Below are 27,366 nucleotides of genomic sequence, written 5' to 3'. Positions count from 1 at the left end.
TACTTGTCCAAAAAGCATATGCATTTTTCATTTAAAAAATAATCACTTGCATTGATTAATTTTCTTTTTTTAAAAAAAGCATAATTCGTATTTTTTAAAAAAGTAAATTGATAATGATTTAATGAAATGGTTAGAGTACATAATGCTACATAAAGTCTTTAGCCTTGAGTATAAGTAGAGAACATAATACATAACTCGTATTGATAACTGACAATGGTTACAAAAATATTGATTCAAATCTACTACCATAACCAACCCAATTGCAGATTGCGGATTCGGAGTCCATTGCTATCATTTCCATTGATTTATTTTTTTAAAGAAAAAACTATCCTCAGTCGCATCACATTCCTACACAACCTAATTTAGCAATGATTGTGAAATTGTTTTACGTGCTAATTACCATTTTAAGCTTCATAAACACATTAATTTTGGAACAATATATAGTTGATTTGCCATCAATTTGGACCAATGCTTTTTTAAAACAAAATAAAAAAAATACTTATATTGGTTGATTTTGCAAATTCATTGAATCACATTTTTCTTGTTGGATTCATGAAAAAACAGAAGAAAAGACACTTTCTTTTGTAGGGAATTGAATTGACACATTTTCCATGCTATTCAAATGCAAAGGGGTGAACAATAAATTTCATGTGCAGCTATATAATTGTAGACACCTAAAAAAAAAAAAAAATAAATAATTTTAATTATAATTAAAAAAAAAAAAGGTATGGCTGGACGTACGCCCAGCCATCCTTTCCCCAACCACCATGAGTAATGGGGCTCTGGCTACCAACTCTTTGGTGCCAGAGCCCCATTACCGGGTTGTCCAAATTTTTGGACAACCTCATTTTTAAAGAAGAGGATAGAGCAAACCAGAGGAAGGGGGCACCTGCAAAAAAAAGCCAAAAAAAACTGAAACAAAAAAATCAAGAATTAACCCAAAAAAAAAAGCAAGGAAAAAAAAAAGAGGAAGAAGAAGAAGAGAGAGAGAGGTGAGAGGTCGGCGTAGGGAAGGAAAGAGAGGCGCCGGCCGTGGGAGTGTTACGCCGGGGAGAAGAAGGAGAAGGAGAAGGAAAGGAAGAAAGAAGAAAAAGAAAAAAAGAAGAGAGACCCGCAGGGAGAAAGGAGAGAAAGAGAAGGAGAAAGAAAGAAAGAAGAAGCCAACGGGGAGAAGAAGGAGAAGGAGAAAGAAAGGAAGAAAGAAGAAAAAGAAAAAAGAGAAAGGGGACCCGCGGGGAAGGAGAAGAAAAGAAAGAGAAAAAGAAAAAAAGAAAGAAAGGGAAGAAAGGAAAAAAAAAAGAAAGAAAAGGAAAATGAAAAAGAAGACAAAGCAAGTTGACCAAGAAACAAGACAAGAAAAAAAGTTGTGGGCTCTTGAATTCGTCTGGGTTTCGTCGGACTCAAAATTAGGTAAGTTTTGCATTTTTTGTTATTTGGGTTATTATATTATTAGTATTAATTTTATTAGCATTCAATATAGTTTTTATAAAAATTATAAATGTATTTATAAAATAATAAATAAGAAAAAATATATTTAAGAAATCAAATAAATAATTAAATAATAATAATAACGATAACAAGAGTAAGTAAATGGGAAGAATAAAATAAAAAAAGAGAAAGAAATAGTTATATTATAAATATATTTAGATAGTTGTAAATATAATATACATACAAAAATACATGATACAAATATAAATATATATATATATATAAAATGAATGAAAAAAATGATTATTGAAGAAATTCCACCTAAGAAAGGCAAAGAGTTGCTTTTTTTAAGTGGATTTTTTTTGGGATGCAAAGTTCGAGACGGATTTTCACCGAAGCGTCGGGATAAATCTAAACTCTAAACTCCAATACCTGTTAAGTCAAATAGTTGTTGTAAAAAATATAATAATATATATAAAAAATTTATATAATGTTGAATTTGAATTTAAATTAATAATATTAGTTAATTAGCTTAAATAAATATTACTAAATAAAGTTAATTTAATCGTTTGGAAAAATTAATTAATTGTTTATTTGATAAGTGATATAATCAAGTTAAATGTTAATCAACAATGTTAATTAAAAGATATGGATCTAAATAAAAAATAAAAAAAACAAAATAATAATAATAATAATAATGAAATAAATAAATAATTCATAAAAAAATAAAAAAATGACAAAATAAACATATAAATAAGGTGATAAATTATTAAACACATAATTGGACGAATTATGAACCGCTTAATTCAATAAACGCGTGCATGTAGACATCAACATCTTATCCTGTCATAGCACGTCACATTTATCTTGCAAATGGCGCGAAAATCCCGATGATGGGATTTCCCCGAGGAGCTTGTAGAGACGAGTTCTTTCGGGGATATCTCTAGGTGAGGAGAATTTCGAGACTTCACCAAAGCGTTGGGATGGTCTTCGAATAATTTTTCAATAAAAGATTACCGACTCCATTATCTAAAATAAATAAGTCATGACATCATTCTACGCTTGCATCATATGCATACGTAAAACCAAGTGAAAAACTCAGTCTGTCAATTCAATAAAAATTTAATTAATAAAGTAGGGATTAACTTAAGAGAAGGCTATATATTAAGATAACTTAAGATTAAATGGTACCGTTCGTGGAACGGGCGTCACGGAGGTGCTAACCTTTCTCCGTGCGTAACCGCACTCCCGAACCCATCTCTAAAAAACGTGGATCAATTCTCATTCTTTCGACGGGCCTAAAATTAATTTAGGACTTCGTCGATTAGAATCAGATTAATAGGTGACCAATCACACCTAAATAAAAAGATTGGTGACGACTCCCACACATTATTTAATTTTCGCCCGCATCTGCCGGACGGGTTCCCGGACCCACACGTCACGACAATAATGATACCCTAATTCCACCTTTTCTAATATGCGATGATAAGAGATTAATAAGAAGCTGGATCAAAATGTAAATAAATGAGTATTACCCTCCATCATTCTTTCATCATCACTTTTTATAAATACGACGTATTAAGTGTACAAATGAAATTTTCTGTTATTACAATTTTTACTCTAACATTTAATTACATCAAGTTACGAAAGACGTTTGAGTATTGATTTGATTTAATCAATATAAATTCTTTACTTAAAGAATTGAATTTGAAAAGAAAAAAACCATGAAAGCTATTACTATAATCCCAGTCAAAATTTTAAATGTTCAAGTTGAATTAAACCAAGATTAATTCTTTAGCTCAATATTATAGAGTTTGAGCCTTAAAAGTCCACCTTGCTAATTACAAAGACTTTTGCCCTTGAAGGCATGCTGAAGTCGTATTGACATTTAAACTATTAAACGAAAAAGATAATTTAGAAGAATTTACATAAAACAGAAATAAACAAAATAACACTTTCATGTGAGAAACGTGAACTTTACATTATATAATTTCAATGGTTGAGACACAACAAAATACAACGATTTTCAAACATAGCTATCGACAAAGAGAAAAAAAAAAAAAAAAAAAAAAAAGAAGCAAAAAACCATCTTGTTCTTGCCCTCTAATTCTTATCTCCTAAACCGAAACTTCCATTTCTGTCCTCTTACCTTAGTGCAAATCGTTATTTATATATCCCAATAACATTAAGCAAGCTCAAACCCAACCCAAGAAAAACCAAAAGAACAACACCATTAAAAATGGTAGCTGAAGCAAGTTCTACTACTTCGTCTCCGATCAAAACAGTGGTTGTTTTGGTCCAAGAAAACCGTTCCTTTGACCACATGTTAGGCTGGTTCAAAACCTTAAACCCAGAAATCGATGGCGTAACAGGATCTGAATCCAACCCCATTTCCACCTCCGACCCCAACTCCGCCCAACTCACCTTCCAGGACACCGCTGGCTACGTTGATCCTGACCCTGACCACTCTTTCCAAGCCATATATGAGCAAGTATCAGGCAAACCATGGGATACCAACAACCCGGATCCGAACCCGGAGATAAAAATGAATGGTTTTGTACAAAACGCTGAACGCACGCAGGCAGGGTTGTCGGAGACTGTCATGAACGGGTTCAAACCAGAGGCCGTGCCTGTGTTTAAGGAGTTGGTGACGGAGTTCGCCGTGTGTGACCGGTGGTTTGCGTCGTTGCCGGCGTCGACTCAGCCTAATAGGCTTTACGTACACTCAGCTACGTCGCATGGGGCCATGAGCAACAACACACAGCAGCTCATCGAAGGGTTTCCGCAAAAAACTATATTCGAATCACTGGAAGAGAACGGATATAGCTTTGGGATTTATTATCAATCTTTTCCATCTACGGCGTTTTACAGGTAATTAACTTCACTGCTCTTCAAACTTTTAATTTGGAAGTTTTTATTTAAAAATTAAAATTAAAATGCTGTATGAGTGCTTTTCTTAGGAAAGAGAGAGAGAGAGAGAGACAGAGTCAATGGAGAAATAATTAAATGTAAAACGACATTGTAATAATATGCCAAAAGCCGGCCGCCATGGTGGGACATTGAAGCTTGAAGTGATAGATGGGAAACAAAGTTCTTTTGGATCTGTAAAAATAACAGAGTAAAGCTATTTATCCATGTATGTGAAGCTTTGCTTACAGCTCATGGGGTAGGAGTATGAAATCTGACAGATCAAAATATCTGGGTTCGAACAGATTATATTGTGATGTGGGGGCATATAGTAAGGTCACATGACAGGGTGGCCGAATCCACTTTAGGTACATTGTAAGATTATTTAACCGAATTTATTGTCCAAAAGTTTTGTCAGCTGTACAAACAGGAAAGATAAAGAAAAATCGACTGCTCAAGCATCCCATGCTATTTAAAGGGCCATTAATTTTATATTGGAAAAAGAATAGATCGTACAACCACTCACTTCCTTGTGTTCATCCAAATGATAGGGCTGCTTGGTAGGCCATTTACATTTTACTACAAAAATCTTAATCTTCTTTTTTTGCTAATTTTGTCTTGTCTTTTCTTTTGTTTTTCCTAGCTTTGGTTTATTAGTTGGTTCTTGGTACCAACTAAGAATTGCCAATTTTCTGATAGGTTTTAATTAGTTTGACTGGTTAGAATTAGTTGACTATAGTATAGTTGGTAATGAGCTGGTTGCATCCCCAAGATGAGAACATTTTTTCCCTTGTTATCTTCTCTTTTGAGATAATAAAACATGTTTATTTTTCTAGGACAGCACTTTTGTTTTTAGCACAAAGGGTAAAATAGCTGAAGGAAAGCACTGGACGGGGACCTACTTAGGTGAAGCTACCCCAATCAAATCATTCACAACTTGGTCTTATCTGGTGGGACACCCTCCCCTATTCAATAACTTTAAAAGAATCTTTAAACAATTTGACAATAACAAATAATCCTTAAAAAAAGTTCAAGGTCAAGATCTTATCTCTTAAACTTATTTATGTCTTTTTGTAGTTATAATTAATATGTGTATGTGTTGTCTATATATCATAGGGATGAATGATGATAAGATTGGATTTTCTTTTTTTAACTTGGTTTTTATGTTTGGTTTAAGCTTAATTAATCATGTGTACACCCAATTTCAAATTGTCTAAAAGATATCTAATGGTTTCTTTGGTTGAAGGTATATTTCTTTTGTTTTGGTTTATAAGATCATTCCTTGGCTTATGGGTGCCCTTTTTTTTTTTTTTTTTTTTTAATTTTGGCAGTTCATGCCATGTTCCCATTGGAATTTCTTGTACTTTAACAAGATGTGATTAAACTTTAGAAAAATTACATCAAGTAACTGAAATTTATTTCATACTCATGTAAATGGATTTCTATGCTTTAGGTAGACCTTATGAATAGAATACTTGACTTACACAAACGAGAAAAATGAATTCCCAGTTACCAAAATTTATAGTGAAACTAAAAAAGAAAAAATTAAAGTAAATTAGATTCTAGAAAGTATTGACCTGCGTTAACTTGTACTGATAGAATGATTTCCTTATTGACAAATGCCAGGACCCTTAGGCGATTGAAATATGTGGACAACTTCCATCAATATGATCTAAGCTTCAAGCGTCACTGTGAGAAGGGGAAGCTACCTAACTATGTGGTGATTGAACCAAGATACTTTGACATTTTAACAGCTGCTGCAAATGATGATCACCCGTCTCATGATGTATCAGAGGGCCAGAAGCTTGTAAAAGAAATCTATGAGGCACTTAGATCAAGTCCCCAGTGGAACGAAATCTTGTTCCTGGTTATATATGATGAACATGGTGGCTTTTATGACCATGTCCCCACGCCTACCGGAGTCCCTAGTCCTGATGATGTCGTTGGTCCTGAGCCTTATAACTTCAAGTTTGATCGCCTTGGTTGCAGGGTTCCAGCCATTATGGTTTCTCCCTGGATTGAGCGTGGAACAGGTAAGTCCCAACTTTCCCGCAGCGTTCTACTGTGCACTAATGCAAGTTATCAGTAATGTGCTTGTTCTTATTAAATCAATCTCTATCCAAAGTAAAAACAACAACATTTTGAATAGAAATGTAAATGGTTTAACTGAAGCTATTGCTTCATCAATATTCAGTGTTGCATAGGCCATCAGGGCCAGATCCTACATCCGAGTTCGAGCATTCCTCGATTGCAGCAACAGTTAAAAGGATTTTCAATCTGAAAGAATTTCTAACAAAGCGTGATGCATGGGCTGGCTCCTTTGATATTGTTGTGAACAGAAGCAGCCCAAGAACAGATTGTCCAGGTGAGCAAACCAAAAACCCTTTATTCATATTCCTACAGTTTTTTGGCCCTCATAATTAATTGAAAGTATGTTGTGAGTGTAGAAAAATTGCCTGAGCCTGTGAGAATGAGGGACACAGATGCAAAAGAAACCGCGAAACTAAGCGATTTTCAGGAAGAATTAGTACAGGCAGCAGCAGCATTGAATGGAGATCACCTGAAAGATATTTATCCATTCAAACTTGTTGAGAACATGACTGTCTCATCTGGACTCAAGTACGTTGAAGATGCCTTCAAGAAATTCTATGATGATGGCCAGAAAGCAAAGGAAATTAATGGAGCAGGGGATTCTCTTTCAGCTGACGCACAACCTACTAGGACAACAACAAAAACTTTCATGCAGAAGGTCTTCTCTTGTTTGGTCTGTGATCAGTGATAAAAACAACCATGATTGTCACAATCTGCCAAGTTAGTGAAAATTTGGGTTTGCATTTGTTCTTTCTACGTGGAGATTTGATACCAAGTTAGCCTTGCCTTGGCTAATTTTGAAGGATTTAACAAGTTTGTGGGAACCAAAAAAAGTTAAGTCTCCTGTTCTTTCTTGGATAGGTAAATCATAAATCCATATCCGTTTTTCATGTAACTGTGTTTGTATTTATAATATTTGTTGTAATCAATGTTTTGTGAGCACATTCAATGTACTTAGAGTATATTTATATTGTTTTTGATACAAGTTAGAGAATACGGTAATAGGAAAAATCTTAAAACGGACATTTAATATAAAGTAAGTTATCCGTATTTCTTACAATGTGAGTGATAAAATTACTTTACCAATCGATGTAATATAACATTACATTGCAATCGCATTAAGCAAGCAAAATTAATCACATTATCATTAAAAGTTAATGTAATGTTACTTTATCACAGACTTGATAAAATTACCATTATTATTCTTATTCTATCCTTATCTCAAGGTTTTTCTTTTTCACCAAAATGGTCTTTTTCTAATATTTAAATTAAAAGTACAAAATTGAATATCATAATTTGTGTTTTGAACAATATCAAAATTAACAATATTATAAATATCTTCTATTAATTTTTTATTTATTATAATATTATAATACAATATTCTTTCGTCGAATAAATACTTTTTTATCTGCATGCATTTAATTATCCCAAATTAATGCGTCATTTAAAAAGTAATAAAAAAATATTCTTAGTTTTCCTTATTATTATCTTTAACAATAACCATTTATTTATTATTTCTTTTTTTTTCAAATTAAGATAATTTTTTAAAAAAGATTTATAGTCAATGAAAATCAAAATTAAGTGCCTAGCAAACACGTGTTCGATTGGTGGGCTCTGTTGGGTTGGAATGGGCAACAAACATATTTTGAGCCCAACAAACATAAACCTCCAATTGGGTGAGGCCCAAATTGCAATTGAGCTCCATTATTTTTCCATTGTAAAATCTAAACAATACGAACGTTATTGTATTTTATTTTATTTTTAAAAAAATGGTTCGTCCGGAGGATGAGCACGAGAAGCAGCGGCAGCACTGCTGCATATCCCACGAATTTTACAGAGCAGCTAGCAAAAACCCGGAAAAGATAGCCGTTATCCATGCATCATCATCTAAACCGTCAGCTGGTGGGGTCCAGATTGACAGAGAGTTGATCGGTGGTGGGAATCCTCCGGTGTATAAAGGCGACCAGTGTTTCACTTTCGCTACCATTTTAGCGTCCGTTGATTGTCTCAGTTTTCGTTTACGTTCCATTCTTGAGGGTGCTGATGATCCTTACTTGATTAAATCCCAACCCCCAGGTAATTACTTTCTTTTTTTCTTTTTTATTATGATTTTAATTTTGTTTTTATTTAGTAAGAAAAATCAAATGGGGTTTGATTTTATATATCATTTGTAATGTGGCTGCAAGAAAAAAAAGTTGAGAATTGCAAGTTTTAACGGTCTTTTTGAATATTTTTGTTGCTTTAAGAAGGGAATTGTTTATATATATATATATGTAAGTTATCCTAACTGGTCATTCTCTATTTCATCGAAGGTGATAATGGCAAGCATACTGTGCCTGTTCAAACGTCTGAGGCTTCGTTAACTTTCATGCAAGAAGTTGGTCGACATACTGAACTTGAGAATACGTATATACCAAAGATAGTAGGGCTTTTTATGCCGCCTTCAGTGGAATACGTAATTTCTGTTCTTTCTGTTTTAAAGTGTGGGGAGGCTTTCCTGCCTCTAGATCCTTCATGGCCGAGAGATAGAATTTTGTCGATTGTGGATTCTTCAAATGCTGCTCTTGTCATCGCGTGCGGGTCTTCATTTGGAAAAAGTGGTTGTGAGCCACTTGATCAATCACATTGGCTCTTAGAATGCAGTAGTTGTCCTGTCTTGTGCTTTTCTATGGAGGAAAGTTCTGAAAAGAATAACATAGAATCAAGTTTTGGATGGCCTTGTGAAAATGAAAGAAAAAGATTGTTCTGTTATTTAATGTACACTTCAGGGTCTACTGGAAATCCTAAAGGTGTATGTGGCACAGAACAAGGTCAGTTGTTATTGCAGTTTGATTACAACCGTACTGTCTAAACAGCTAGGCTGCTGGCAATAGTATGGTTTTATGGTCTTATGTAATGCATAATATGAATCTAATTTATGTCTTTCTCCTTGTCAATATTAATGACTTTTGCCAATTTATTTTAAAAATGTGAGTGTGTTCCGCCATGTCCTTGTTCTAATACTCTCTCAAGAAAAAACCAAACTTGATTTCTGCAATTAATCGGTGAGACTAAATTAGATAGAGCTGATAACCTGATATAGACTTCCTGAGTAGTAAATTAGTAATCCTGAGCAATTCAAGTGATATTCTGTGGTTCACAATGCCATTTTGCTACCTTTTTTGATCTGAAAGTCTTCAACCATCTACCAGAGCTTCTATCCGAAGCAGTTTTTCAAGCTTGTGTTGTGTTGAACTAAGGATTAAAAAACTAAGAAATTTTGACTGTAATCTCTATTGGATGACTGGAGAGCACATTTGGGTTCAAATAGAAGTTGCTTCCTGAATATGTTCCCATTTAAATGTCAGATCCTTGTATAGTTGACCAATTAAGCCCTTCATCACTCTGAGATACCATGTGCATAGATCATTTTTAATTAGAAAAATCTTTAGCTTCACAAGTCTTGTAATTTGTGATGTGCTACAAAATAACTCAAACCAATAAGCCTTAATCCTAACCTAGTGGGGCACTCAAAACTATTTTCTCCTCTCTGCTTGATTAAGGGCAATATCTTTTTTAAGATCTTAAGGAGCCAAACAATTGTTTCAATCTCTATCTACCTTTTTATATGCTGTAGGGTTTTTTATATGCATCATTGCATGAAGAGAGGGAATTTAAGAGAGATCAAACAACAAAGCAAGGATATAAAGTTTCTGTATTTTTCTCTAAATGATACTTTCTTTCCTGTTCAAGTTCTTGATTTCCACATCTTCATTTAAACATTCTTTTTACATTCTTTTTCTGGGGCAGTTATGGTGCTATTATTTTTGCATATGAAGTACAATATGATGATGCAACCTCCTCTACCTTTTTAAGGTCTTTTAAATCGCTTTCTATGGATGCAAGAACTGTATCCCATGCATGGAGAGGAACTGCTGTTATTCAAGACATCAATAAGCTTTGTTGATCACCTGCAAGAATTTCTTGCTGCTTCTCTTACTGCTTGTACACTGGTTGTACCTCCTCTCACTGAGTTAAGACAAAATGTTTTTTCTATCATTGAGTTTCTTGAGGTACCCTTGCCATACATTTTTATCATCCTCTATGCTTCCTTAAGTTAATAGTTCAATTCACATCGTTATTTAATGACTGCTCTTCTTAAAATGCTGCAGAAAAGTTATTAAGTGGGCATTGAATGATTAAAATTTTTCTGGTCTCTTTTTGGGTTTTGTGGTCATTGGCCTATTACAGGACAAGTCACGTAGTTCAAGAGAACTTTTATTCTTTAGTCTTAAATTTAACTGAAATTGTTCCCTAGAACTCTAAGAGGGTGATTTCATTCTGGTCTTCACAGCAAAGGTGATACCATTTTGACAACTTGGGAATTTTAATCCAATCAACTGTCAGTAGCTTGGAATGATTGGGCAGGATGGTTGAACTATTTTGAGTTGAGCTGTCAATAGCTTGTTAGCGACATTGTGTGATTTGGTGAATATGAATGATGTTAGGTTATGCGTGAATGTTTGTATTGTTATGCTTATAATATTATCAACTGCTAAGCATAAAATATGTGCATGGACATAACCAGTAAGAATGATGGAAAATTGAGAGAATATGGCAATCATATGGATTAACTAGAGATATAGTTCAGAAACAATTATCTAGAGGATGTGCTCTAGAAATTGATGTATGTTAAGAAGAACATAAAAGACTGATGCTTTTGCTTCATCTCTGTTTTGGGTGTGATATATAAATGTTTCCATTTACCTCTGCTTGTTAGCCAATCGAAATATTAGTGATTTTTCTCTTTTTTGGTAATGAGTGTTTTGCCCTGCTGTTGTAGGCTTACAGTATTAATAGGCTCACTGCTGTTCCATCACTTATGAGGGTGATCCTTCCTGCCATGCAAAGTCAACATGATAATCTGATTTCAAGTTCGCTAAGGTTGTTAGTTCTAAGTGGTGAAGTCCTACCTTTAGCCTTGTGGAACATGCTTTCCAGTTTATTACCCAAGACCTCTGTTCTGAATTTGTATGGGAGCACGGAGGTAATATCTCATTTTTGGTTATTTCTACTTTAACTGATTAAGTACTGATGTTTGGCCTTAGAACTCTGATGAGGAAGTTGATAATTTTGATCCCTTACTTAACTTCTACGTGTATCTTCATGATCTTTTGATCTCTTCTGTCTCTCTCAATTTGTTATTGTGCCTTGTGTAATTGTACATTCCTTTTTTATGTGAATCTTAATCTATTTCCTTTGTGTCATAGGCCGCCAAAGAATACACTCCTTGTGCATTCCTTTTATCCTTTTTCTTTATCTTGTTTCTTTCACATAAATCGATGTATATGACTATTTATAAGAATTCGGACTGTTCTTCTGACTGTATTATTGACTAAAGGAACATGTGGCTATCATCTTTGCGTTAATTTTTTATTATTATTTCTGATGTATTTGTTATCAACATAGTATCTATTTCTGTAGCACTCATTCCTATCGGCTAACATCTGAAATTCTAAATTAAGGTATCCGGAGATTGTATGTATTTTGACTGCAAGAGGTTGCCATCAATTTTGGAGATGCAGACACTAACAACTGTTCCAATTGGTTTGCCTATTTCTAAATGCAGTATTGTACTTAATGGTGAAAACAGTAATCCTAATGAGGGAGAAATATATGTTAGAGGTCTCTGTGTTTCTATTGGATACTTTTCTGAAAACGCTATCATACCTTTGAACAATGCAAAGTTGCACCAGAATTCACTTTGTAAGTGTTCTACGGAAGCTTGTGGAAGTCAAGTATATTTTAGGACTGGTGATTTTGCTCACCAGCTACCAAGCGGTGACTTGGTTTTCTTGGGGAGAAAGGACCGTACTGTAAAAGTTAATGGCCAACGCATTGCTCTGGAAGAGGTAGAACATACATTAAGGGGGCATAATGATGTTATTGATGCTGCTGTTATTTCTCATAAGGATCAGGGAGAAGATGCACTCATTGTAGCATTCATATTGCTAAGAGAGAAGGAAGAGTTGGGTGAAATGTTTAAAACATCCATCAGAAACTGGATGATCAGCAAACTTCCTACTGCAATGGTTCCTACTCACTTTGTCTTTGTGAAATCTTTGCCAATGTCTGCCAGTGGAAAAGTTGACTATACAGTATTAGTGGAGTCAATATTGTCCAAAAGTCATGTTCAAGATGAGATTAGTAACATTGGGCCTAGCAATCTTTTGCAAGTTATAAAAAAGGTTTGCTTTGTTCTCTCTTATGCATTTGCTGCTTTTTCTCATCTTTGTTTTCATATTGGCATCATGATTTCCTTAGTTTCTTCTTTTTGTTACCATCTTTTGAGGTATTATTGGAAGTTATACTGTGGATGCGTGAAAATCAATAGCAGCCATGTAGAAGGGACCCTGTATGTGACTTTCCATATAGAGATTAATTTAGGCAATGACTAAGTATTCTTTTGCGACTTTCTTTTTTTAAAAAAAAAAAAATTTGGGTGAATGAGTTCACGATTTTAAAAAAATTTGAATCATCTAAACCTCTTACAAGTTATGTTGCTTGAATGAAGAAGTGAGAAAGAATTCTTTAATATTTGAAGGCCTGATTCATTAAGCTCTCTTGTGAAAGGATTAAGCTTATTTTGCAAATATTCTGCAGGCATTTTGTGAAGCTTTGATGGTTGAAGATGTTTCAGATGATGATGACTTCTTTATGATAGGTGGTAACTCCATCGCTGCAGCACATGTTTCTCATAATCTTGGGATTGATATGAGATTGCTATATACCTTTTCAACTCCAGCTAAGCTTCTAATTACTCTTGTGGAGAAAAAGGGATCAAAGAATACAAATTTTAGAATTAAGGATAATGCAGAATTGATTATACAACCAGACAAGGGGAGTGCATATTCTTCTCTTGAATCTGAAACTCCTGATCCCCTTGGCTCAAAGTTACAAAGAACATTATCATGGACCCTTTATGAAAGGAATGATGATCAAGCTGTTAGGTCTAAACGATTGAAGGTGGATTCAAATAAATATTATATTCTGGATCCTGTTCATTTATTCAATGGATATCCATGGAATTCTGCATCAATACTCAAATCATGTTCATTTAGCCGCTGCAACAAGGTTATGCTTGCAGGTGAAAATGAGGTTAATGATACTTGGCAAGTAGCACAGTCAGTAGAAGTTCCAAGAACTAGAACGGGATATATGCAAGAATTGTGGAAAGTTCACATGGAGTCCTGTGTTGATGCCTCACCACTCATTGTGTTTAAAGATTCTGATATTTATTTATTTGTTGGATCTCACTCACATAAGTTCCTCTGTGTTAATGCCCAAAGGTATGGTCTTATGGTCCCTTTGAAGAAAGAAACTGAGTTAACTCTATAATCATTCACTAACACATCTTTACAACTAGTTCATTTCAAAATTGAATTATTGTTACTATCGTCATGCGATTAAGGCCAAATTGAAATTTTCTTATTGCCATTAAAAAATGTGATTTCAGCACTAGATATACTCAAGCACCATCTTCCCTTTTAAGAACTATTGATGTATATGCTGTTGCTGTGGTCATTCTGGTTAATAGAAACAATTGTTTAAGGTGACATGTAGCCATTTAACCTGAATGAATCTCACATTTCAGTATTAAACTGAAAATTGGAAATGTTGAATTGATGAATGGGCTATGTATAAACTGGATTACACACAACATGAATGTTCATGCTCAATTTAACATCCTTATTCATAGGTAAAGTAAAAGATCTTCGTAATTCCTGTCTTTTTTATGTGTGTATTTATTTAAATAACTTAATACTGCAGTTCTTTAAAGTTAGTTGACATAGGAGGTACCATCAGTGTGGAAAATTCCTGGGATTATCTGACTAAATATGTTTGTTTAGAAGATGTGGTTTCCTCAATAACAAGAGCTTCATGGATTACTTCTGCTACAGCTGGTTTTGTTTGTCATCAAAATGCTCTTGAAAGTTAAGGATAAGAAATCATTAATTTATAGGCTGCATATAGTTCATGGTCAGCTTTGCTGACTTGATGCCAGTGTAATTCAACTTGTGGCAAATGCCTTGCTAATTGTCTTCCCAAGTTTTACAAACATTATATATGTATTTTATGTATGAATATTCCAGAGTGCCCAATTCTCATAGTATTACCAATTTTCCAGGGCTGTTTGAGTAGAGGTTTTAATTCTAAATAGATGCTAATTGTAATATCTTTCATCATGCACAACGAAGTGTTTTGTCTCTTATCCTATCTCCTCTCTTGGGGCAACCTGTCTAATATCGTAACATTAAATTTTTGAGATGATCATCTGAATAATGGGGAAGAAAGTTAGTCATGTGCTGGAGTTAGCTTGTAGAGCAGTTTAACTATGGATGATTGATGAAATATCTAAATATTCTCTTCTGTGCTTTTCATCTTCTAACTCAACCATTAAAATACTACTTAATCTGGTTTAGTGGTTCTATCCAGTGGGAAACCAGACTACAAGGACGAGTTGAAGGGTCTGCAGCAATTGTTGGTGACTTCTCTCAGGTCGATAATTGTTTTTTTTCTAATCTGTTGTCCTTCGCTATTTGGATTCCATTTGTGTCTGAGTCACTAAAAGGTTTTAAACTTTTCCTGCATGCTTGATGTTGCTAGGTGGTTGTTGGATGCTACGATGGGAACTTATATTTTCTTGAATTTTTAAATGGCAACATCTGTTGGACTTTCCATACATCAGGGGAGGTATGTTATTTCAGAAGCTTTACGGTATTCTCAATTTTTCTTGTGTCAGAGATAAATGTGCATTTATCGTGGAATAAGTTCTTTTGAGACTTCAGAGTGGTGAGCTGCTTAGCCTGTTAGCTTTTGGTCCATTTGGCATCCTGTTGGAGACATTGAGGCTTTGTTTGGTTCATGGAAAATATGAAGGAAAAGAAAATATGAAGAACAATTTGAAGGAAAGTAAAATGCAAGAAGGAAAATAGATTCCTTATGTTGTTTGGATGATATAAGCCAAACAAATGAAGGAAAATACACTGAAATGCGTATGAGTATCCTTGATTTGATGGCTAAGTGGAAGGTTTTACTGCCATTTGTTGAACTGCTAAGAGGTCATTAAAAATGGAGATGGAGGTGGTGGTAGTTGCCATCAATGGTGGCTCTTGATGGATCTGCAATTTTATGGGGGAAGAGCAAGCAACAGTACAAGCTCGACAAATTTTCAACCAAATTTTCTCCTCTTTCCATCACGTTTTTTAAAAGAAACCGGGAGAAATAAATTGCTGTTGCTTTTCTTCAAACTTTTTCTTAAAAAAATTTTCCTCAATACTTTCCATGGTTAACAAATATGTTTAAATAAACCCAAGAATTTTGTTTTTTTTTCCTTCAAATTTTTCTTGAATCAATAGGGCCTTAATGCTTACAGTTTTCTGTTGACTTCTAGTTTATTTTTACTTCACAACGATTTTATTCTGGAAAGAAAAATGAAATAGTTGTTTCATTAAAGTTTTAGTATATTGCGTAGACAACTTTTTGATGTGTTGGGAGCATTACATATTTGGAAACTTTCTAAAGTTTCTTATGCGATGCCCTCAAACTGTAGCCATTAGCCAATCAAATCTTTTAATGACACTAGGATTAAATAGATGGAAAAAAAAGGTTGGTTAATTCTATCTAGTTGAGTATTGAAATATTAGATGCAATTAGGCAAAACCTTGTTGGTATATTCTTTTAATTTCAAACTTAAGTTGGGAAGATTTCCATGGAGATATTTAGGGTTGTTTTTACCATGGATGAACTGTATTGGCTAGTTGTCACGGTCCACATCAATCCCTATGAGGTATTGCCCGCTTTGGCCTACTAACCTCATGATTTTGTCTCACAAAAGGCGCCTCACAAGTTGGAGGTGGTGTGAATCCTTAAATGCCCGATATCCTTCTAATACACAGTTGATGTGGGATTCACGGCTCTCCTCTAGGACTATAACATCTTCCCTTGGCTTTTCGCGAGGAGCTTCTCTTCGATGTGGGATTTATGGCTCTACCCGCTGGGAGCATATCTCTACGATGTGGGATTCACATGATCCATGCTAGAATCTTGACATCCTCTCTCACTTCAACAAGGGGCCACTGTCCTTAGTGGCACATCGCTAGTACTCTAGAGTCCGCTTTGATACCAACTAGTGTGGTCCACACCAATCTCTGTGAGGTATTATTCGCTTTGGCCCGCTGACCTCACGGTTTTGTCCCACAAAAGATGCTTCACAGGTTGGAGGTGGTGTGAACCTTTAAATGCCAAATATTAGTCTAGTATACAACTGATAGGGGATTCATGGCTCCTTTCTAGGAGCATAACATACTTCCTTGGCTCATCGTTGGCAGCTTTTCTTTGATGTGGGACTTATAGCTCTAACTGCTTGGAGCATATCTCTATGATGTGAAATTTGCATGGTCTAAGTTAGGACCGTGACATCAACTAGTCTATACTATATTGTTTGGAGCTTTTAAAATATTTGACCTAATTTTGCTTGAAAGTTCAAGCGTCGTATATGTATATGGGTGTGTATTCCCCAACGATACTTTATTTTGGTGGTTGCAGTGGATACAAATTACACTTTTCATGTCTACATGACAAGATCAATGTTTGTTGGAAATAGCATGATGTGGTGAACCATATTGAAATGGGCTATTAGATCTTTCTTTTTTGTTGCAATTGAGGTCATAACTCAGATTGCACTGATTAGGTGTAGTTATGGTTAAGTGAGGCCTGTATTGCCTGCCACCATTGCTATTTTAGTGATGGGTTGTTCCCTACTTCATATCCTATTTGTTGGATAAAAATCTCAAGAACTAACAGTTCATTTTTTGCTTCATAACCTGTTTTATGAGATGTGCTAATGTGGATGTTAAAAAAAAGAAAAGAAAAGAAACAAGGTTTTGATGGTAAGTTTTATGTTTGACTCTGAATGTCTTTTGTTAGTGCAAATGGGGTTTATATGGAATTTAAGGAATCGGCCAAATTGACTTCAAGGTGAGCCATTTAATAGACTGTTATCTTTAAGATTTATTTTGCACTTACCACTCTGTATGCGAAGGAGAATAGTGCGAATAGCCTTAGGGATACAATGAAGCCAATGTCTAATTTCGTCTTGCACTTTACGAGAGTACACTGTTAGATATACTGAAGGGTTTGCAAAGTTGTTCGGCCTTAGAGCTTACTTTTTGTAGCAAATTGATTATAAGGAATTTGGACGCTTTTATAGTTGATGGGAACTTAAGTGTTTGTGTTAATTTTTAGAATATAATACTTCTCTTGCTTTTGGTTTTTCTGCTCTTGTTTTGTTTTTGTTTTGATGAGTCAAAATAGTTGGCATCAAGCCTTTTATATAGGCTTGCAAGAGTCTCTTCTTCAAGGATACAACCCTTTCATCAAGGCACCATTTTGTCTAAAAGACATCTTTACATTTTGCAAGACACAACATTTGGATAAGGGTATTGTTTTAATAATCACCTTATGAAAGGACAACCATTCATTTTATAAAACATAATCTTTGAGCTCTAATGTGAAACGATAACTTTTCATATTTAAACTTTTGGGCTGTGATGTTTTTTCAGATTATCTTATAACCTTTGGATGTCATTTTATCAAGAGACATAATCATTCTGATGAAAAACCTACTACAATCCAAGTCACACTGTCACTTTATGTAACATAACCTTTGAGTTAAGATAGCTTTTCATTATGTGACATAACTTTTGATTTTGAAAATATACCAACACCTTTTGCAATTAATAGTTAATTAAAATGTCTGTCTTGATCATTTTTAACCAATACGGAGCATTTTTAAATTTAATCGTTGGTCTCAATGGAATAGGATTGGAAATAATTGAAACATTTAATTGAAGCTGCTGTATTTCTGCTTCTCTTTTTTTCCCTCTTCTGCCTGCTTTCCATCAGATTGAAATGTTGATCTCATCTTTCTTGGTTGAGAATCAATGCTATCTTTATAAGGTTCCTTGCAAACCAAAATCTGTTTCATTCACTATACTTTGCAGTAAACATTTTATTTCCTTGCCTGATGCTATTATTGATGTTGAACTTTCGTCTTTTGTTTTTCTTTTTTTTTTTTTTCAAAATGTTCGCAGGTGAAATGCCAGCCCATCATGGACAATCATAGGGGATTGATCTGGTAAGAGTTTCTCTGATTCAAGTCGCTTTTATTTTCCACCATGCTGCAATTTTCATTCTGTTTCTTTAATTTATATAATTGCTCAATATTCCTTAAGCTAAGCTAATTTGTCAAGGCTATGGTTTTCTTTCTTTGCTTTGGATAAGAGTGGATCTGTGGCATGTTTTTCCTACAGGATAACCTAGTGATCTAAACTTCAATCTCCTTATTATTTGTGTATGATGCACATGAATTTTTCCAAGTAATTCTAGACGATGAGAAAGAAGATATGTTTTGGAAATCTCTGCAAGTCAGCATGTTTGTTGGTTATGACAGTGTTTGGTTGGGAAAAAGTTCTACTTTTGTAGGATGAGAGTTATGGCTGGGGTCTTCTCTTTATATACACACACACATACATATGGCTGAGGACCTTAGGTTCTCACGGTATATGATATAATTAAAAGGTGGTTCTTGGGAGAAGTTTCTTTTTTCTCTATGAAGCTTTAAAAATAAAGAGGGACGTGTCACTCATTTTTGCTTGTGTAGGGGTGACTGACAGGTTTGATTTTAGATGTTGAATTGTGGGTGATTTCATCAAGGAGTTTTGGTTGTAATTACATTGTGGTTTCTCTTATTGGGGTTTCTACTTATCAGAAGAGATTGACCATTTTCTTACATTATTAAAAGGTGATAACTCTTTATCATATGGATTATAAATCAATTTAAAGAGTCAATATTCTTTGTTTCATTATCTAATCAGAGGGAACTGATGTTGCTTTCTAGTTCCAGTAGTAGTGACTTCTTGATTCTTGCTGGAAACGGTTAAAATGCTCATTGTTGACAACTTGACATGAAACCCAGTTCAATGAATCATTTTGTTGGGAGTACTGTTTCTTTATGTTTGGTTTAGTGGTTGCATTGTGGTCACTACTACTGCATGAATATCAGTTATTTTGATTTCTACTGCATTGGTGGTCTATCAATTATAGTGTTGACAGCTAATACAAGTCGTATTATGATCATCTTAATATCATTGTCGCCATTACTACCACACATGAATCAATTACTGGAAGTTTCTTATTATCCAAGTTCTTAAATTTCCAAATTAAGAGATATGATTTTCTTCAATTTTGATATTCTTGAATAACTTCCAGTGCTTCATCTAAATTTTGATGAGCTTTCTGTCCTAATTGATCAAATCATGAATTTTATGCTGATCTTCTATTCTTTAACATGAGTTGTAGTCTTGCCTGTACATTAGGTGTAAACTGGACTAAATCTGCCTTGTTTCAGTTTTTAATTTATTTATTGTCTAGCATCAATTTGACCATATTGGCATGATCTAATCTCTGAAACAACTATATACAGGTGTGGGTCACATGACCATAACTTATATGCTCTTGATTATAGAAATCGTTGCTGTGTATGTAAGCTTCCTTGTGGTGGTAGTATATTTGGGTCACCAGCAATTGATGAGGTGAGGTTTTTCTTTCAAGCATATTTAATTCATTTGTCTGATGGAAAAGTTTAAGAGCATCATGTCTGTCAATCTACAGATAGTGTAAATTTTGCTTAAATTGCATTGTTATCATCTTTAATTATTGAATTCTTTCTAACAGCCCAATGTACTTTTTGTGCTCTAGAAGCAATGGGGGTTGTCTTTTCTTTTTATTTCTTAATCTTTGTGCCATTTTCCCCCTAAAATGTGATTGCATTGCATGCCATCATTTGATTTTGTTGTAACCCTTTGGTTTCTGGCATATATATGTTTAATCTCTGGATAATTTTACTCAGCAGTATTTTAATTGAGAACGGCTTAAATTTTGTTATTTTGGAAGAGAAAACACAGCATATTTCGTTCATAATACATTATCTATATATACAGCCTAAACCTCTCTAAATTAGGAAAAGAATAAAGAAAATAAAATCCCTATAACTATGGTGATAAATAAAATCCCTATAACTATGGTGATTCCTATAATTTCGTTGATTATAAATCCTATAATTACTTTAATTAATAAAGGAATATTTACAGATTTCCTATTCTATAACAAATTTTATAACGATATCATGGATTTGCTGTGTAATTAGAGGCTTAGAGTGATATGGGACAGCATAGAGCTCTGAAACAAACTAATACAGTATAGGTCCAATGCTAAATAAGATGCAGGATATATTTAAATATAGCTATGATTCTAATTCTTAAATACCATGGGATAAAAGCTACTGAGGCTGGACTGAGTAACCAGTTTACAGTTACTGAATAAATGGTTTAAAAGGCTTTTGCTGGGTTCTAGTGTATATGATCTTAGGCATAAAGACATTCCAAATATTGTCTCATGACACACATGAAGCACTAAGGACACAGCTCATTTATTGGAATTACCCTGAAATCAGCTTTACTAGGGAGGTTATTTGAAGGTAAAATACTTTGGAGGGTGGTCAGTGAATTAGCAGTGTACTGGTCTAAGTAACTTATCAGCGATTGTTCACAAATGCCTAATGATTGTGTAGGGAGCTTGTGCTAAAACCAACTAGAATTTTGCATTACTAATCTTGTTAGTCTTTTGTTTTATATATGTAAAGGAAATGTTGTGGTCTTCTTGTTTGACTCAAAAGCTGAAGTATGATAGATCTTGCTGTTCTCCACCTAGCCTGTGGTCGTACATATTATGAATAACATTTTGTTCAATCACGTTTTTAATATTGACTGTAGCTAAATAAGTAAATTACTCTTAAGTTTGTTGTTTATCATCAGTTGATATAATTTCTAGTTTATGTTTCAATTAGGTACATCATGCACTTTACATGGCATCTACTAGTGGGCGTGTGACGGCTATATCAATTAAGGTACAATAGTTTATGACTTCTGTCATTTTCTTGGAATTGAGCATTTCACTCTTAAAAGGGTTTATTAGAATTTTGAGAGACTTAAGAGATTGTTGAGTGCTAAAACAAAGGAGGAAGATAATCACACAGTTTTCATTAATAAAGATAACGGCTTTTATAGCCTTACAAAAGATAAGGTTAAAAACAAACAGATAAAATTAAAAAAAAAATAAATAGCACTACTTGGGATTACCACACCACTAGGTTTGTGGGTTGTCCCTTACATTTGCTTTAGCTGCCAAAACATGGCCAACATGAAAAACCAAATAACCACCAAATAAAAGAAACTAAATAACTACCCAGTAAAAGACATGTAATTAGCACACAGGACTACTTCTCCAAATTGAAAACTAACTTTTCACACGAAGAAGTATTGCAAGTAGAGCCTAACTCCAACACACCTCCTTAGGGTCAGCTTTCAATAGTCCCATAGAATTCAAATCTATCCTTCAGAATCATATGTTCTTGAATCACTCCCATGCTTATCTTTATAAGTCTCCCATGGATAAATAATTCCATCATTGTCTTGGTCAAAAGAGGCTACATGTTGCTGAAGGGCACTCATATCTTCCCATGCTCTAGAGCTTATTGACCTCTCGGGCATCTTGGCCATGAATAAAACCTCCTCATTCACCTCATGTTCCTCAACTACTACTGCTTTTTCTTCTCCTTGATCGGTTTTGTTCTTGCAGACTTTCTCCATGTGACCAAGTTGGTTACAAGACCTGCATGTAACATTCGGTCTGTACCAGCAAAAATGCTCATTATGGTTGTATTTTTTACAATAAGAACATGGAGGGTACTGAGCCTTTTGCTTCCCGTCTTTTATCACCTTTTTTCTTCTCACTTGCACATGCTAGTAAAGCATTTTTTACATGATCTTTCTGCCTCAAAGCTCTTTTTTGCTCTTGAGCTGGAAGAGCATTTACGAGCTCTGTCATAGTCATTGTGGACATATCCTTCGAGTCCTCTAGAGTAGATATTTTGGTCTCAAATTTCTTTGGCAGGCTTATAAGGAATTTGTTGACTATTCTTCTTTCTAGTAAATTTTCTCCAAGTAAACTCAACTGATTGACTACTTTTAAAACCTTTTCCAAGTAGTCTTTCACACTTTCCTCATTGTTCATCTTCAATACTTCGAACTCTCTAAGCAGATTTAGGACTTGTATTTGACAGGTCCTATCACTGCCATGAAACTCAACCTTCAACTTGTCCCATGCTTCTTTGGCAAACCCACAATCTATTATATGAGTGAAAATCGAGTTGAAAATAGCAAAATGAATACAGTATAAAGCTTTATACTTTTTTGCAATTTCTTCGCTATGTTGCTTTAAATGTGCGATTGTTGGGTTTGATTGCCTCATCTCAAGACGATTTCCACCAATATCAACGATCTCCCAGAGATTGAATGCACGAAGATACGCATTCATTTTTGCTACCCATATTGGGTAGTTTTCTCCCGTTAAAACAGGTGAAGCAGCGGCATTAAAATTTGCAAAAGCCATTTTCTTGGTATTTCGAAGATAGACAGTAAGGGGTAAGGAAGAAAAGCTAACAGGGATTTTTAAAGTGATTTTACACCAACAGAGTCCCTTAAGATAACTGCTCTGATACCATATTAGAATTTTGAGAGATTTAAGAGATTGTTGAGTGCTAAAACAAAGGTGGAAGATAATCACACAGTTTTCATTAATAAAGATAACGGCTTTTATATCCTTACAAAAGATAATGTTAAAAACAAATTGATAAAATTAAAAAATAAATAAATAGCACTACTTGGGATTACCACACCACTAAGTTTGTGGGTTGTCCCTTACATTTGCTTTAACTGCCAAAACATGGCCAACATGAAAAACCAAATACCACTAAATAAAAGAAACTAAATAACCACAAAGTAAAAGCCATGTAATTAGCACACAACACTACTTCTCCAAATTGAAAACTAACTTTTTACACTAAGGAGTATTGCAAGCAAAGCCTAACTCCAACATTTATTTGCTTCAAGAATAACAAAATTTGCTTTCTTATATGAATGGATGAGTTGAGCTTTGCTCAACTCATGTCTTAAATAATTCTGTTTCTGGACATGATAGCTGAAGATCATTCTTAGTTGAATTTATAGGTAGTTACTCTCTTTATCATTCAACAGTCAACAAGGTGAATCTCTTTCCTTTTTGTGGGTGTTCTATGCTCTATAATTGCAGGAGTTGCCATTTTGTACTTTGTGGTCATATGAGCTGGAAGTGCCAGTATTTGGGTCTCTTTCCATCAGTCCACGACATGGATATGGTACTTTTCTGTGCTTTTTGTTTTTTTTTTTTCTGATGATGTGCTTATACTCTTTCTGATACTAATCTTTCTGTAGTGTGTCTTTGCCTTTTCTGCTTTTAATTTATTGGTCTTGTTTCTTTGTAGTAATTTGTTGCTTGGTGGATGGGCATGTTGTTGCTTTGGATTCAAGTGGATCCATTGTTTGGAAGGTATGCCTTTAATATCAATCATATGTGTAAACAATCAAAAGTGTTGTGACTAATTACAGATGCAGTTCTGTTTTCCAAAGAAAATAGTCCTGGATATCTTCCTAACTCACGGCATATATGTGATGTGGACTTTTCTCTTGCACAATGATTTTGCTTTTATTGTTTTCAGTCATGCTGATTATTTTTTTGTTCAAAAATATTTTTTCATCTTTCTCCTTATTAATTATTTTATCATGCAGAGGAGAACTGGTGGTCCAATATTTGCTGGAGCTTGCATATCTTATGCACTTCCTTCGCAGGTAGTACATTTTCTTGGATTTGAGATTAAAACTAGCCAAGTTTATTGCATATTTATTGTCTAGATGGTGAGTCCTCAGTATAATTTCTGTGGCCTGACACTAGTTTGAGTGTTTGGGAGTGAAGTTAAGTTTATTTCACCTTGTTTAATTTCTATACTTTCTCCAGTTACATCTATACTATATCATTCAATTGGCACAGACCATAACCTGGTAGAAAAATGATGGTTTGGCTGAGACTGTTTACATAATTGTCCTACAGGTGCTAATTTGTTCCAGGAACGGAAGTGTTTATTCCTTTGAAATGGTGAGTGTGAGAATTGATTTGGTAGGAGTGTATACTGAAAATTTAAATGTTTTCATAACTTAATGCCCACTACTTTTCTGGTTAAAGCACCACTTGTTTTGCTCTTCCACAATGACTTGAGAATTCAACCTCATGCTAGCTTAGTCCCCGAAAAATTAGTCTGTAGGGCCAATGGAATGATAATCAATACTTCATCCCAATTGAATGCCTAAACTTTGATATTGGGATGTGTCAAATTCACCTTTTTTTATATTCGAATTGGTTCACATATTTTTATTACTTTTTCTTTTCCACAAAGCCATTAAATCTTAATATCTAAAGTAAATTATTAAAACTTTAATGCAAAAACCTAAAAAAAGGTTTCTCCTAAAAATCCATTTTCAGGTATGACTTATGAGGCATTATTTGGGTTGGATGAAATAATATTATTGTTTTAAATTTTATGAAACATATTATTGATGGATTTTGTTTTAGGAAGAGGAGCAAGGAGAAAAGATCTTGAGCTTTCTGCTTGTCTTTTTTTCATCTGTAAAGGCTCAAACTGAGAAATAAGTTGCTGAAAAAAAAAAAAGTTGGTGGCATCAATTAATTCATAGGCATAGATTTGAAAATGAAGTAGATTTTATATATTCTCTTTTGCTTCAGCTCAGCTTATCTTTTTGCATGACATTAACCACTATGGGAGTTCACTTCAGGAAAAAGGTGAACTACTCTGGGAAATAAATGTTGGAGATCCAATCACTGCATCTGCTTATGTTGATGAGAACTTACAGCTGATATCAAACCCCACCATTTCAGTTGACAGGTAAACAAACTGCATGAGAGCTTGTCAGATAATTGCACACTTATATTTTTCTAAAACAAGTTCTTTTGCTATATTGTGCAGATTGGTTTGTGTTTGTACTAGCTCGGGAAGCATACTTTTGCTTCGAATAAGCTTGGATGAAGGAAAGGGTAGTCATCAAAGAAAATATATGGTGCAGGAATTTGGAAGGCTTAAGCTAGAAGGGGATCTGTTTTCTTCACCTGTGATGATAGGGGGCAGGATTTTTGTTGGTTGCAGGGATGATTATTTGCACTGCATAGCTGTTGAAACCCAAGAATCAGTTGGATAATAATAAGGTTCTTGTTTGATATTCTCTTCCCAAATAATAGGTTTGTGCAATCAGCTATCATAAATTGTCCTAGTAATAAATACAAATTTTCTCGATATTACATAACTAGCAACGTTCTTAATAAAGTTTATGAAGATTCTGCCACATATTATTAGTTCTTATGGTAATACATAGCTTGATAATAACCTATAAAAAAGCCGCACCAGTTCATTTTCAGGTGTCGGTACTCAAGTAATAGTAGACCCAAAACCAAGCTTTAGCTATGGAGAGCCTAGCAACTATTCTCCTGGCCGTAAAATTGTAATATTAGAAAGAAAAAAGAGAAACAATTGGATTTCAGCATTTAGGAAGATCAGCGGGTGGAGGTAGTAGCTTCTGTTTGGGACCCTTTCCATCGTTTACAACCCATGCCATCTTTAAGCCCCAGCTAGTGTGTACTTCCAAATGGCGGTGCATAAACCAAACGCCAGGATTGTCTGCAGTGAAGCGAATGGTGACCCACATCCAGATGGCACACTCACCGTGTTCCACTCTGCAGGGTCTGCAAGATGAACTTGGCGGTGCCTCTTACATAGCCAAGGTGATCCCTGAGAACCCCTCCGATGCCAGTAGGGCCAGGTTTGCCTTTCACCGCTCCATCAGTATTTAGTTTGAGATATCCTAGTGGTGGAGGTGAGCTGGTGCTTAGCCTGTGCTTTTGGCTTTTGTAGTGGTGGAGGTGAGCTGCTAAGGTTAAGTATACAGAGGTCAGTGGGGGTGTGCCTCATTTGCCATTTCCCTTTGCACCATAAAGAAAGTCTTAAGAAAGGTATTGTCTACAATTTGCTTGACGTCAAACTTCTTACCTCTAAAAATAGTCTCATTTATGCATAACCATAAGGTCCATAAGCTGTAAAGAACAGCATTTTCCAAGCGTTCTTCACATTGGAAGAGATATAGTGATGAAACCAAGCATTAAAGAAAGAGATGGTGTCACCAGAAGAAACTCAACTAATGTCCCACTTAAGACAGCAAGAGGACCATGGTTCCCATGCAGTCATGCACCCGAAAAAAAGGTTGGAAAGGGGTCTCAAGATGAGAGTTGCAAAAGGTACATTTGGCTTCATCATCGATCATAAGTCCCCTTTCCATTAAAATGGATTTGGCACCCATTTTACCTTTCAATACTTGCCAGCAAAATGATTCCACCTTAGGTGGTGCACTGCCTGTCCAAACATTATTCCAGAGACTGTTAGAAGACAGGAATTTCGTGAAACGCTTTGCAAAAAGAGGACAAAGAATAGGAGCCACTTGCGGTTTTCTTCCATACCACTCTCGCTGTCAGTTGGATGTGGCTACATGTTACCAATGAGAGCTTTGAAATCTTCCTATTAATCCATCTCCCAGTTAAAAAGTTGCCTTCTCATGATAATATCCCTGATCAACCCATTTTCCTAGTTTGATAATGGTGGCCTTTTCATCTGTTGCTAGAGTATAAATGCGTGGGAATAACGATGAGAGAGTAGCATCAGCAAACCAAAGATCATTCCAAGAGGAGATCGTATCTCCTCTATCAAGTAGCTAACCAAAGTTCATAGTAACTAAGTCATGGTACCTATTGGAGAGTTGGAGGGATTTAGAAATTTGATTCCGAAAAAGGGAGGGTCTGTGGGGTTTGCTAGAAGGTAACATACTGCCTGGATCAAGTCTATTTTTT

At 34.8% G+C, this 27,366-nt stretch overlaps 2 protein-coding genes across 3 annotated transcripts; both read left to right on the top strand.

Moving 5' to 3' along the window:
- Positions 1–3,467: 3,467 nt before the first annotated feature.
- Positions 3,468–7,366, top strand: LOC18599683 (non-specific phospholipase C3-like). Its single transcript, XM_007029748.3, has 4 exons — positions 3,468–4,299; positions 5,962–6,368; positions 6,530–6,700; positions 6,783–7,366. The coding sequence occupies exons 1-4, from the start codon at positions 3,668–3,670 to the stop codon at positions 7,112–7,114; spliced, it is 1,542 nt and encodes a 513-aa protein (XP_007029810.3). The 5' UTR covers positions 3,468–3,667; the 3' UTR covers positions 7,115–7,366.
- Positions 7,367–8,179: 813 nt separating this feature from the next.
- On the top strand, positions 8,180–25,767 carry LOC18599681 (AMP-dependent synthetase and ligase family protein). 2 transcript variants are annotated; one of them, XM_088806478.1, is made up of 17 exons: positions 8,180–8,502; positions 8,739–9,236; positions 10,312–10,478; positions 11,249–11,452; positions 11,931–12,653; positions 13,069–13,754; positions 14,889–14,964; positions 15,073–15,159; positions 18,561–18,604; positions 19,952–20,060; positions 21,374–21,433; positions 23,677–23,761; positions 23,888–23,952; positions 24,192–24,251; positions 24,511–24,555; positions 25,251–25,360; positions 25,442–25,767. In XM_088806478.1, the coding sequence occupies exons 1-17, from the start codon at positions 8,196–8,198 to the stop codon at positions 25,668–25,670; spliced, it is 3,555 nt and encodes a 1,184-aa protein (XP_088662604.1). In that variant the 5' UTR covers positions 8,180–8,195; the 3' UTR covers positions 25,671–25,767. The 2 variants fall into 2 exon arrangements, with proteins under 2 accessions (XP_088662604.1, XP_007029807.3); XM_007029745.3 differs by having other exon boundaries at positions 10,282–10,478.
- Positions 25,768–27,366: the final 1,599 nt, after the last annotated feature.

The sequence above is a fragment of the Theobroma cacao genome, chromosome 5, assembly GCF_053813885.1.
Source record: "Theobroma cacao isolate CCN51 chromosome 5, ASM5381388v1, whole genome shotgun sequence".
NCBI classification, from domain to species: domain Eukaryota; kingdom Viridiplantae; phylum Streptophyta; class Magnoliopsida; order Malvales; family Malvaceae; genus Theobroma; species Theobroma cacao.
Note: the sequence above shows the minus strand (reverse complement) of the source record. Positions and strands in the feature narration are given on the sequence as shown.